We start from the raw sequence: 13,847 nt of genomic DNA, 5'->3' as shown, positions 1-13,847 counted from the left end.
TTACCAATTTTTTGCTTCCCTCCCAATCTTGGTTACACTGGCTTTGTAGGAAACTTTTCAATTTAATTCGATTAAAATTAATCCATTTTGCATTTGGTAATACCCTCTATCTCTTGTTTGGTAGTAAATTCTTCCAGCCTCCATAAATTTGACAGGTAAATTATTCTTTGCTCTCCCAGATTGCTTATAGTGTCAGCCATTATATCTAAATTGGGAACCCATTTAGACTTTATTTTGGTATGTGGTGTAAGATATTGGTCTGTGACAAGTTTCTGCTTTTTCTAATATTTTCCAGTTTTCCCAACAGTTTTTGTCAAATAGTGAGTTCTTATTCCAGGGTCTTTGGGCTTATCAAAGGCTAGGTTACTATCTTAGTGTTTGTTTTACTTAGAACTAATCAGGGTCTTTATCTATCCTATTATAGTCTTAATTGATCTTAATTCTATTCTCCTCTCCCTACCGCCTCCATTTCTCTGTCTAGTGAAAAGTATTTCAGTCTGAACTCAGCTGTTTGTAAATGTATATATTCTAACTCTCCTTGACAGTAGCACTTTAAGTGAAGCATATCTCTTGTCCTCCCCCCCCCCCCTTTTCCTTTTTGTTTGTACCTGGATTATATATATATATATAACATAGTTTCCTCCATCATTCTTCTCCCTTAGTATGTTCCTTTTTATTTCTTTTTCCATTCTTTTAAATTAACAAAACATTACAAAATTGTTCCTAGCCCTTTTATTTTATCAGATTTTCCTCATGACCCTTGATGATTAAAGCAATTTGAGTGGACATATATATCATCTCTTCCTATTAGAATGTAAACAGTTTACCTTTTTTTTTTGTCCCTGAAGATTCACCATATTTACTGTTTTATGTTTCTCTTGATTCCCAGGTTTGTATTTCAAAATTTCTACATAGCTTTTTTTAAAAATCAGGAATGTCCTCATTAAAGGTCAAAAGTTGTGTGTTTTTGTTTTGTTTTGTTTTGCATTGTAGGATAATACTCAGTTTGTGGAGTAGGCTATTATACTAAGGGTTTATATATAAATATTTTATATATTTATAATTTATATATAATGTTTTAATATTATAATAATGTATATAATAATTGTTATAAATAAAGGTTATAGGTCTATATCTTTTTCCTTCTGGAATAAGTGCATTTCAAGTTTTCTACTTTTTTTTTATTTTTCAAATGCTTTATTAACTTCTGATTTACATCATTTATTTCCGACAGATTTTGAGTTACAAATTTTCTCCCTATTTTTCCCCTACCCACCGCCCCAAAATAGCAGTTCCACAGGATATCCCTTCCTCCAGTCTGTTCTCTCCCATATTTTCTCCCATATACCTTTAGACTTTTCCAGTGGATCTCTATGCCCCAGTGCGTGTATATCTTATTTCCCAATTACATGTAAAATAGTATTAATAATAGTATATATATATATATATATATATATATATATATATATATTTGAATATTTGATTTTAAAACTTTGAATTTCAAATTCATTCCCTTCCTCCCTTGTCACCCAGCCTTACTGGGAAGATAAGCAGTTCAGTATTGGTTGTACATGTGTGGCTAATGCAAAACAATAACATAGTAGATATATTGTAAAAGATTAACTATATTTCCCTCCCTCCTATTCCACCTCCCACTTGTTCTGTTCTCCACTTTGATCCCGTCCCTTTTCAATAGTGGGTGCTTCCAACTTCCCTCCCCCCCAGGCTGCCCTCCCTTCCATTATCCCTCCTCTCATCCCCTTGCTCCCCTACTCTCCTGGAGGGTGATACCCTATTTAGTGTGTATTTCATTCCCTCCTCAAGGCAAATTCAATGGGAATAAGGTTGACCCATTCCCTTTTGCCTTCCTATTCTTCCCCTCCATTGTAACCATTTTCCCTTGCCTCTTCTATATGAGATAGTTTACCCCATTCTGTCTCTCCCCATCTCCTCTCATTATATTCCTCTCACCTCTTAATTTTACCTTTTTAAGTATCATCCCTTCCTGTTAAATTGGTCCTGTGCCCTCTATGTATACCTGTAAACATATACGAACATTCACATATGTATTCATATGCCCATATACCCTCATATATAGACATATTAATATATTTCTATTCCCTTCAACTACTGAGAAAAGTTCCATAAGTTACAATTATTGTTTTTCCATGTAGGAATGTTAATAGTTCAACTTTGATAAGTTCCTTGTGATTTCTTTTCCTTGTTTACCTTCTCATGCTTCTCTTGCTTCTTGTATCTGAATGTCAAATTTTCTATTCAACTCTGGTTTTTTCAGCAAGAATGCTTGAAAGTCCTCTATTCCACTCAATAACCATCTTTTCCCCTGAAACATGATACTCAGTTTTGCTGGGTAGGTGACTCTTGGTTTTAATCCCAGCTCCTTTGACCTCAGGAATATCATATTCCCAAGCCCTTTGATCCCTCAGTATAGAAGCTGCCAGATCCTGGTTTATCCTGATTGTGTTGCCACAATATTCAAATTGTATCTTCCTGGCTGCTTGTAATATTCTTTCCTTGATCTGGGAATTCTGGAACCTGGCTGTAATATTCTTAGGAGTTGTAATGGGAATGTAGATTTAAAGATCTTCCCTGCCCCTAGGCTAAAGTGCACCTGGAGCCTGGGGTGGGAGGCTTGTTTTTCAGTAGATACTTCTTGATTGGCCAGTGAGTCAATAAGGTTGTTACATTCTCTGAGCCAGGAGAAGGCTGTATAAGCCCTGATGTGTAGCTTTGTTTTGGGGCTCGCTTTGAGAAGTGTTCTGTGATTTGATATGAATTCTGGGAAACCATTGTCCAGAGCCCCCTGGCTTTGAAAAACCCAGATGTTGAAACCCAGGTGTTGATTGGGTAGGGATGTAATGGTTGGACAGTTTGGAAATCTGTCTACTTGATCTGTTTCTCTGTATTGATAATTCTGTCTGTATACTTTGAAGTTCGGGGTGCTGACCTCTTTCCCCTGAACTAGGTAAATGATACATCTATGACTGATTAAAGTAAACTTGTTAACCCATTTTGAGTTGCTTCCCTTTAACAAACAGATCTAAGAACCTGTATTGGCAGCAAACCCTGAGGATGTGTGGGGTGCTTGCTGCTACAGGAGTTTTCTTTTTGGGATCTTTTTCAGGAGGTGATCAGTGGATTCTTTCAACCTCTGTTTTGCCCTCTGGTTCTAAAACATCAGGGCAGTTTTCTTTGAGAACTTCCTGGAGGATGATTTCTAGGTTCTTACTTTGATCATGGCTTTCAGGTAGTCTAATAATTTTTAAATTCTCTCTCCTGGATCTATTTTCCAGGTCAGTGGTTTTTCCCATGAGATATTTCACATTGCCTTCTATTCTTTCATTTGTTTGGATCTGTTTAACAGCATCTTGATTTCTCATAAAGTCATTAGCTTCCATTTGCTTCAGTCTAATTCTGAAGCAATGATTCTCCTCATTGAGCTTTTGAGATCCTTTTTCCATCTGGAAATTTGGCTTTTTAAGGCATTCTTCTCCTCATTGCCTTTCTGAGTCTCTTTTGCCATTTGAGTTAGTCTATTTTTTAAGGTGTTATTTTCCTCAGTCAGGCTGTTGACTCTCATTTCGTAATTTTCTTGCATTGTTCTCATTTCTCTTCCCAATTTTTCTTCCACTTCTCTTATCTGCTTCTTAAGGTGCTCTATGGCCTGTAACCAGCTCGTATTTTCCTTTGAAGCTTTTGGTGTAGGAGTTCTGACTTCACTGTCTTCCTCCTGTTCCTATTTTGTCCCCAAAATAGGAGTCTAATGTTGGAATCTTCTGTCTTAAGTTCTCTACTCTTTTATAACATAACCAATGGAACCCCCCCCCCCCCCCCCCAGGGACAGAGTTCCTGGTAATTAATAATCAATTTACTCATTAGACTAGGTAATAAAATGATTGTCAGTGGTAATCAGAGAAAAACATGGAGAGCCTGAAGCCTTAAATAATTTTTGTAAGGGAATACCCCTGATTAGAGAAAAATCAACCCTGATTGGTGGCCATTTAATGAGGAAACAGGCTAATAGCAGCAACTCCTGCCGAAAATGTGGCTTTATCCTTAGATTCAGCAACTTTTCAGTGATCTGGACAGAGGAATCCATCTCCTTCCAGACGACTCTAGTTGGTTTCCTACTTCATGAGGTGGGTCACGCTAAATTCTAATGGAGGGCTACAAGGACAGGGACTCATTTTCACATAAGAGGGAGGGTGTCATGGGATGTGTCATGACTATCCCCTGAAGGAATAAGGGGATATTGAGCCTGGAGAAGTGAAGACTGGAGTTGGAGTCACATGGTAAACATTTTGCAAACCTTAATGAGCTGTATAAATGTTAGGAGCTTTTGTTGTTTTGGAAGTTCTGAATTATAGGGACCTAGTAAATTACTTTAGAAGGCTCAGTATGGAATTTAGATTGATGGGTTTTCCAAAGTATTCTGCTGGTTTTCTCTCAGCTGTTCTTCATGTGGTGCAGCTTCCCTGTTCCTTTCAGGGGCACCACCATCCTTCTATTCACCCAGGCTTGCCACCCTGTGTCATCTATGACTCATTCTCATCCCACATAGCCTGTCTTTTGTCAAGTTTTGTCATTGCTACCTTCATAAAATCTTTCATCTGTCCCTTTATGTTCCACTCATACAGCTGCCACTCTGGTATTGACCTTCATCACCTGATTCTTTGACTGTTGCACTTGCCTTCTGGTTGAAATCCCTGCCTCAAGTTTCTCCAAGTTCATCTTTCATTCAGTGGTCTTTGTTAAATGCAGGTCTCACCATGATACTCTTTCTATTCATAATGTCTAGGATCTGTTTTATAAAGGCCTTTGTTTGGCTTGTAAGGTTTTTTTTTTAAACAACCTCACTTCCTATTTGTGTTAGAACCTCTCCCACCTGTGTTACTATTACATCTTGCGTAAATCTGTTAATTTCTCTGGACCTCTCATTCCTAATCTGTAAAATTAGGGTGCTAGACTGGATAATCCTTAAGGGCTTTTCTAGTGTCAAATCCCATAATTTCAACAGAAAAATCATGGTTCATAGCTCTGTAGGGAAAGCCCTTCAAGTTTTACAGACTACCCTAAAGTAGCAGATATGATTCTTTTGCCTTACCATGCCCTTCCTTCCTGGTTTCTTTAAGCTATTCCACCTTTTGACAGCTTATTCTTTTTTCTTATTATTGAACCTAAAAGAAAATAACAGATTTTTTTCAGAATGAATTCTGTGTTCTAACTGGCACTCCTAGTGATGGAACTTGTGTGTAGGAGAATGTATATTGGGAGAGTGGGGGGTGGCAATGTTGGATTTGGAATTTGAGTCATTTTCAAGTTCAGTATTTGCTTGTATTTCCTGTTCCCCTTGCACAAATTAGCACACTACACAAATGGTTAAAAGATTTTCTTAAAATTTTAATTTCTGGGGTAGCTAGGTGGTGTAGTGAATAGAGCACCAGCCCTGCAGTCAAGAGGACCAGAGTTGATGAAATCCTGCCTCAGACACTAAACACAAAAACTAGCTGTGTGACCTTGGGCAAGTCACTTAACCCCAACTGCTGTCCAAAAAGCCCCCCAAAATTTTTTTAAAAAAAATTTCTTTTTTACTTTTTCTAATTAGGTATGCTTAAAAAACAATTTAGAATCCTTTCCCAATACCTCCCTCATTGAATTTTATTTTGTAATAGAGGAATTTGAGCAAAATCTCTCTAGCAAAGTGACCTAGTATGAAAGGCCCTGCACCTTTTTGCATCCACACTTTATCACTCTTCTCCGAAGAAGAGAGAAGTATACTTCTTCCTCTTTTTTTACCCCCCTCTAGGACCAAGAATATTAACTTGATTATTTTATTTTGCTTAAATGCTAAGTTTCTTTCAAAGATTCATTTAACACATTTATTGGGTATTTAATGTTGGCAAGACACTATGATGGGTTCTATAGAGCTACAGATTAAATCAGTCTATGAAATATGTACATGCATTTTATCTATAAATATAACAGTGCTCAACCTGTTGTCTTTGAATTTTTCTCTAATGCTTTGCTTACTGTATTTTAATATAATTGGTTTACTTTGTAGTATTTCATTTTCTGTGTTTAAAAATGTTCTAAAAAGGGGTCCATGACATACAAAGATGATTAAGAATCCTTGCTCTTTCCTTGAGTTTTTGGTCATAAGATTTTCTTTTCTCTTCCTACATGTCCTTCCTTTATCAGTCTCCTTTGTCATGTGCATTAACCCAGGGTTATGTCCCAAGGTTCTGTCCTAGACTCTCTTTTTTTCTTCATGTTTTTTCACATGTTGGACTCATCAGAGTTTATGACTCTCATTGTCATCTCTGTGAAAATTACTCTCAGAGGTATATATTTAGTCTCTAACTCTCTACTGTTGCCACTCTCTAGGTCCACCTCATCTTTAATCTGAATTTCCTCTTATAGGCTTCTAAACTTAACATACCTCAAATGGAATCAATATTTTCCCAATGGCATCATTCTTGTGAATTTCCCCCATTTCTTTTGAGCTACCACCATCCTTCCAGACACTCAAATTTGCATCCTGAGAGTCATTTTAGACTCTTCATTATCCCTCACTCCACATATCTAATCAGTTACCAGAGCTTGACAATTCTGCATCCATCTTATTCTCCTAAATCACACAGCCACTAACCTTGTTCAGGTCCTCTTGCCTTCACTTTGGTCTATGTATTTCAAGTTTTCCTTCAGTTCAGTTCTGATTTCCTTCAATTCAGTTCCTTACTGAAACTTACTGAAACATATTCTAGTTTCCTGTTACCTCTGGGGCCAAATATAAACTCTTTTTGTTGTTTAAAGCCTTTGACAACCTTGAACCTTTCTGCCTCTATGAACTCCTTACACATTATTCTCAAAACATTCACTCTACACCCACACAAAATAATTAGCCATGTAACCTTGAGCAAGTTACTTAACCCCAATTGCTTAGGCGTGGCCAGGTGGTGCAGTGAGTAAGAATGCCAGCGCCAGTGTCCGGAGACCTGGGATCGGTTCCGGCCTCAGATAGTCGGTACCCACACAATAACTGGCCGTGTAACCTTGAGCAAATTACTTAACCCCGATTTCTTTAAAAAATAAAAAATCATCCACTCTACTGTCCAGTCATAATGGCCCACTTGCTGTTTCTTCTCATCTCCATGCAGGACCCATTCCCCCTCTCTTCCCCCCCCCTCCCCTTCTCCCTTCCTGGTTAATCACTTCTACCTGTAGGAGTCCTTAGCGTCTTTCAAAACACAACCCAGGAGCCATTACCTGCAGGTCTTTCCTTTTTAACTCACGTACTAGTTCTTTCCCTTCCAGAATTATTTTGTGTCTCCTTGTGATGTCTTGTATATGCTTATTTACATTTACAGAATATTATTTCCCTGACAGAATGCAAACTCTTTGGTGGCAAGGAATTTTTTATTTTTTTCTGTATCCCTAGTGCTGAGCTGTGGTGTCTTGTATGTCAGTACCATAAAATACCCACAAAGGAAGTATAAGCAGGTAAGAGGTGATGGGAACCTACATTAGATTCTGTTTCTTGCTTCATCAATGTAGTGTTAGTAGTTTCCCTGTGCATAATTTAACTGCTTTCCCAGTAGGAGCTGCCAATACTGTCAGATGATTCCACTACCCAGTACATAAGAATGCTCACTTAAAGTACTATATTTGAAAATATTTGACCTTTTTGCTCCTCACTGGATGATAGTGGATTTGATTTCTGGTAGACTCTCAGATTCATGCATAAACGTGTGAAGGGGGTGATTCTTGAGCCACTATTGAAGTAGAACCTAAAAAAAAGCATTGTGTACTGGCATGGTTTTCCTCTTGTCAGAGGGCTTTGTTGTGTTGGGCATTCTTGTGTAACCTGGTATTTGGGGTGGAATACAAAATACTTTGTATTAAATTACATGGTTATATATTTAAGGTCTTTGTGAACCGTTCATTTTTGTTATTTTTGCTGATTTTAGATGGAGAATCTAAGGCACAGAGATTGACCTAACTTTCAGTGGTAGAATAGAGTAGGAAATAGCATCTACAAAGAATTAGTGGATGACTCAAGGTAGAGGATGAGGAATGTGGTTTTTTTTTTTAATTTAATTTATTTATTTTTAGTTTTCAAGGTATGTGCTTTTTTGTTGTTGTTCAAAGGAGGCAGAGGGAAGTGGGAGGAAAAATTTTGTTTCAATATAAGGGCAGATTAAAAAAAATGTAAGGTAATACTGTCTGGGCTGGGCCTTTTCCTAGCTAGTGACATATATATCCATTTTCAACTCTTGATTTATCTTAACTAAGAAAAGGGTAGTGACTTGGATAATTAAACAGCATATAATTACAAAATAATTTATTCTATAAGGCATATGTTTCTGCATTATATTTTTAATTGTGACTTCAAATTCCTATTTATATTTTTTCATTGCATGTCAGCTTGAGAGTTGATTAGAGGAGGAATTTACAAATAGAAGAACTTTTAGTAAATGCCTTCTGTTATATTTTTTAAGTGTGGGAGGTAGAGAAGACTTGGTAGCTATGATTGGATATGGAGGATGAGAGAGGGAAAGGTCAAGGATGACTCTGAGGTTTCAAAATTGGATGAAGAAGAAAGCTTGGAGAGAAGATAATGAGCCCTTTTTTTTTTTTTTTTAATGGGATACTAATAGGTACCTAGCAGGGTGTTGGCTCATAATTGGTGTTCAGAAGGGAGTTTAGGCCTGGATATATAGATTTGGGTCATCTGCCTAGAAATGATATTTCAACCTATTGGAGTAGGTTCAGTTGCCCAATATGAGTCCATGGGAGAAGAAAGTCCATGAGATTGCCATGGGAAACCATCCCAAAACTAAAAACTTAGTCCATCAGTTGATTTTTCTCCTACCATGGGCATGAAGTCAACTCCTCTGCATAATGCTTTGCCTAGGCAGCCAGAACAAAACAAAGTTTTAGTGTCTGCTGAGCTTACAGATTATGTTTTGTTGTCTGGCTCTGTTGTGTTTTGTTGTCTTTCAGAATCCTAAGCCTGTGAGTGTTTTATTGTACCCACTGCAGTGAACATTATATAGGAAAAGCCTTGGATGGTATTTCTGGTCATCCGAGAACCTGAGGAAAAATATTTCTTTGCTTTATGTTTGTGGTAACCTTATCCTTCCGACCTAGGTAAAAACAAACAAGAAATAAAAAGGGCCTATGGTTTGCTGTAGCACAGTAAGTCAGCTATTTGTACATTGTTGAAGGGAAGGGATCAAGGAGATGGGGATTACTGCTGCTCCAACTTGGCTCATTTTTCAAACCATATGTTTTTTTTCTTAAACTTTCTAAGAAATAGCAGTTAGAGCGTGCTTGATAAAATATAAGCTAATTGGGAATAATGTAGAAGAGCAGCTAAATAATTTCAGAAAACGGTAGCATTTTTCTGATTTGTTTGTTCATTTTTGGTCCAAACTTGTGATTTCAGTGGTGTAGGGGAGCTCCTTCTGTTGAAACTCCCTGTGCTGATGCAGATAGGCAATTGATTTGTAATTTACTGTTTTAGGGAGTTGTGTGGGGCTAAGAAATTGTGTGAATTAAATGTCAGAAACAGAACTTGAACTCAGGTTTCATTGGCTTTGGGGACAGTGTTCTTTCTATCCATCATGCCATGTTAGTGCTTATGAGAATATCTATCCATCATGCTCTGTGTTCATGTGGTGGTGGGTGGGGGAAGTAGTAGGGAGAGGTATGGTATACAAAAGGGAAAGACTATGCAATCTAAGATTATCTAATTTTGAACTGTGTAGGCATAGGCAAGAATTTCAGGTTTCCATCCAAGTATCCAAAGAGATCTTTTAGTATTTCCCCTGACAGACTTTATAAACTCTTTGAGGTCATTTTAATACTCTTTTCTCCACAGTACTACCATAATAGATACTAAATTATCTTTAAAATGATAAAGTCAATTAACTTCATGAGAAAAAGCCTAATTACTGTTCAACTTTAAATTATTAAACCATGAAATAAATATGCATGTAACAATTTCTGATAAATCAATCAATAAACACCTACTCAGGGTCTCCTATATACCACCCTTTGTATGTGCCTACTGTAATAAACTCTGAGAACAGAGATGAAAATGAATGGTCTCTGCTTTGTAGGACCTTACAGTCTAATCTCTTTATATGTACATTTATATAAGTATATACATAATACGTATACAACAGTAATTGAGAGAGGTCAGGAAAGGCATAATTTAGTTAACATTAATTAAACAACAGTAATGGAGAGAGGTCAGGAAAGGCATCATTTAATCATTTAACATAATATTGTTCAAGGAAGCTGTGATTTCTAAGAAACAGGCAAGAAGGGAGCGCCTTCCCAGCATGGGGGACAGCCTTGCAAAAAGTATAGAGATGGGAGGTGAAGTGTTGTGTTTGAGGAACAGCAGGTGTTCAGTTTGTCTGAATCTCAAAGAGTTCTTAAAGGGGGTAATAATAAGCCTGGAAAGGTTGTGGCTAATGCCAAACAAATGAACTTGTATTTGATTCTTGATCTTACAGGTGATAGAGAACTGTGTGAGTATTGAACAGGGGGGTGGCCTGACTCTTTAGCAATAACATTTTGATTGCTGTTTTGATTTCTCAAATTTTTTTTGAAGTCTTGATTTCAAAACAATATTGTTTTGATGAATTGGAGAGAGGACACAATTTGAGGTAGGTTGGTGAAATGAGGATCTAATCCAGGGTGGTGACCATGTGACTGAAGAAGTGAACACAAGACAGAAATATTGTGGAGGTAGAATTGGCAAGATTTATCAGCTAATCAGTTATGTGTGGAGAGGGATAAATGCTATGACTCTAGAACGACTATTAAGTTTGCAAACCTGGGTAACTGAAAGTATAGTTTACAAACATTCACTTCCATAAGTTTTAAATTTTCTCTCCCTCTTTCCCCTCCCCACCTTCCCAAGATGACTTGCCATCTGATATGGGCTTTACACATACATTTCTATTAAACACATTTTCACTCAGTAAGAGAAATATAATGAATGGGAAAAACCATGAGAAAGAAGAAAACCCAATAAAACAAAACAAAAAAGGAAATAGTCTGCTTCGTGTTCTGCATTCCAGCTTCATAGTTCTTTCTCTGAATGTGGCTGGCATTTTTCATTGTGTGTCCTTTGGAATTGTTTTCGGTCCTTGTATTGCTGAGAAGGGCTAAGTGTATCAAAATCAGAACTTGCACACTGTGGCTTACTGTATACAGTGTTCTCCTGGTTCTGCTCCACTCACTCAGTATCAGTTCATGTAAGTCTTTCCAGATTTCTCTGAAGTCTGCCATTTCATCATTTCTTATAGCACAACAGTATTCCATTACATTCATATACCACAACTTGTTTAGCCATTCTTCAGTCGATGGACATCCCCACAATTTCCAGTTCTTGGCCACCTCAGAAAGAGCTGCTGTAAATATTTTTGTACATGAGGGTCCTTTTCCCATTTTTATGATCTCTTTGGGATACAGCCCTAGAAGTGGTGTTGATGGGTCTAAGGGTATGCTCATCTTTATAGCTAAAGGGATACCTTTAGGGAAAAATAATTGGGTTATGTATTGGACATGTTGACTTTGAGATGCCTATGGATCATCTCATTTGAAATATACATAGTGATGTGGGACTAAATTTCAGGAAGGAACCTAGGTCTGCATTTGAATTTTCTTCAGAGAAGTGACATTGAACCCATGTGAAGTCACTGAGAGAGAAAATGTAGAGAGAAAATAGGAAAGGGCTGAGGACAAAGCGATCCACCTGTAGGTAGGCGATATAGTCCAGTCCTTTTTTTTTTTTCCTTTTGGAGGGCAATGGGGGTTAAGTGACTTGCCCTAGTCCTTTCTTTTATAGTTGAGGAAACTGAGGTACAGAGAGGTTAAGTGCCTTGCCCACAGTTATGCAGATAGTAAGTAGCAGAGTTGGGATTTGGACTCAGGTGGTATGATTTCCAGGTTCAATGCTCTTTCTACTGCAAATCACTGATTCCCTCAATTGATAACTCATTCTAACACTTTAGACCAGTGGTGTCACATTCAAATAAAAGCAGATCCCTGGAGCTTGTATAATGACTTAGAAAACCAAGTTAACATTACTTATGTTTCATTTTATTTTAATTTTTTTTGTTAAATATTTCCTAATTATATTTTAATTTGCTTCCGTCTGTACTACAGAGTTTTGTGGGAGGCTGGGTTTGACACCTCTATTTTAGACCACCATGATTATATATCCACATTAATATAAACATACAGTCTTTTTGTAAATATATAGTCTAGTCATTATGTCTATTACATCTAAGGGTGGTTGTGAAGAGTAAATGAATGACATGTAAAGTTCTCTCGAAACTTAGTGATATGTGAATGCTGTTGTTGTTTTACCATATAAACTAATGAATCTCTTTAGTGAGATTATCTACAAAATGAGACATTTAAGATTACATGGTATCTAAAGTCCTTCCTGATTATAGAATTCTTTGGTTCTAAGGTGTGTTTTTTGATGGCCACTAATGCACCTTCTTCCTTTTGTTTATTCTCATAGAGGCAGATTCAGTGTTGAAGAATGGCTCATTTTGACAATAGCCTCAGCCTGGAAGATGCTTTAACTGAAACACCACCAGAAATTGAGGAAGAGATAAAACGGGACTTCATGAACACACTAGAAGCAGAAGCATTTGATGATGTGGTGGGAGAAACCGTGAGCAAAACAGATTACATTCCCCTCCTGGATGATGATGGGAAAACTGGGAACCCAGAGTCAAAGAGCAAACCTCATTTGGATGGTGGTCAGGTTGAATGTAAGTTTTTTTAAGGCATGCAGTCACTTTGTGCACCTCTTGCCTGTTGTGATATTCATGAAACATTGTTTTTTGGTTATAATTATGGAGGCCTGGATTAAATTGAACTTCTTAAAGTTTGGTTAAGGAATTTTATTCTTCTGTGTCCAAGTTGACTTATCTTTATTGACCAAAGGTACTTTCTTTTTGTGAGAACATTTTAACATAAAGGGCTCTTATGTCTCTACTTATCCTGTAGAAGAGTAGGAACTTCTTATCTGTAGTGATTTGTACTATGTACCAATAGATATACTTTTGGAGGGACCTTTAAATCAAACATTTTTTCTGGAACAGAGAAATGCTGAAATAATTGTTTTAGACATGTAGCTTAAAAAAAATGTCTCCCATCCTTTTTCTTGGAGCACAAGTCATATTGTAAAACTTGAGCCCTGAAATTCCATGCCTACAGAGAGATTAATTTTTTTCTTGAATACAGACATCATTTGTTGTTTGCTTTGAGTCTCCGAGTAGGATTAAAACAATGGATTATTAGCTTTCCTTTAGGAAAGGTCTCTTGCCTTCAAATATGCATCTTTGTTCTTTGTATCGCAAATCTCCTCTCTTTAATGGAGAAACGCTTGGAACTTTAAAATGAAACCAGGCCCACGTAAATATTTTCTTCAAGAAAAGAAGTGGATTCTTCAGCAGGAAATATACTGAGCAGTGCCTTTCTGAGTTTTGTGTGGAGTTGGTCTGTACTGTTATTGTTGTCAAAGTAGGAAGAAAAGGAAATGGAGCTTGCATTTCATTTAGTTGTAGTTGGCAGGAGCAGAGCCTAGCCAATTTGTTAAGACTACAACATTTACCTTGGCCTTCTAAAGTACAGAGCAATTTCTTCACTTCTGCAGGGGTCACACTGTCTCACCAAGGCCCATAGTATCTGGGGGGGGAATAAGACACAACTTTATGGAAATCTAGCAAGGAGGTACACAAGTAGGGAAAACTGTGATCAGGGCATCTCAGGATTCTTGACTTGCCACC

At 37.3% G+C, this 13,847-nt stretch overlaps 1 protein-coding gene across 10 annotated transcripts in view; it reads left to right on the top strand.

The window, feature by feature from the left end:
• The window catches only part of MAP4 (microtubule associated protein 4), a 229,887-nt gene that overhangs the window by 65,012 nt on the left and 151,028 nt on the right, over positions 1–13,847 (top strand). For all 10 annotated transcript variants that reach the window (XM_069095953.1, XM_069095951.1, XM_069095958.1 and 7 more), the window contains one exon: positions 12,572–12,827. In XM_069095953.1, the coding sequence (XP_068952054.1) occupies positions 12,593–12,827 (235 nt within the window). In that variant the 5' untranslated portion in view covers positions 12,572–12,592. The remainder of the gene's footprint in view (positions 1–12,571; positions 12,828–13,847) is intronic.

Source organism: Petaurus breviceps, unplaced genomic scaffold (assembly GCF_028583685.1).
Source record: "Petaurus breviceps papuanus isolate PSGF00001 unplaced genomic scaffold, PetGlider_PUasm1.0 227, whole genome shotgun sequence".
NCBI classification, from domain to species: domain Eukaryota; kingdom Metazoa; phylum Chordata; class Mammalia; order Diprotodontia; family Petauridae; genus Petaurus; species Petaurus breviceps.
This window is presented reverse-complemented; position numbering and strand designations above follow the sequence as displayed.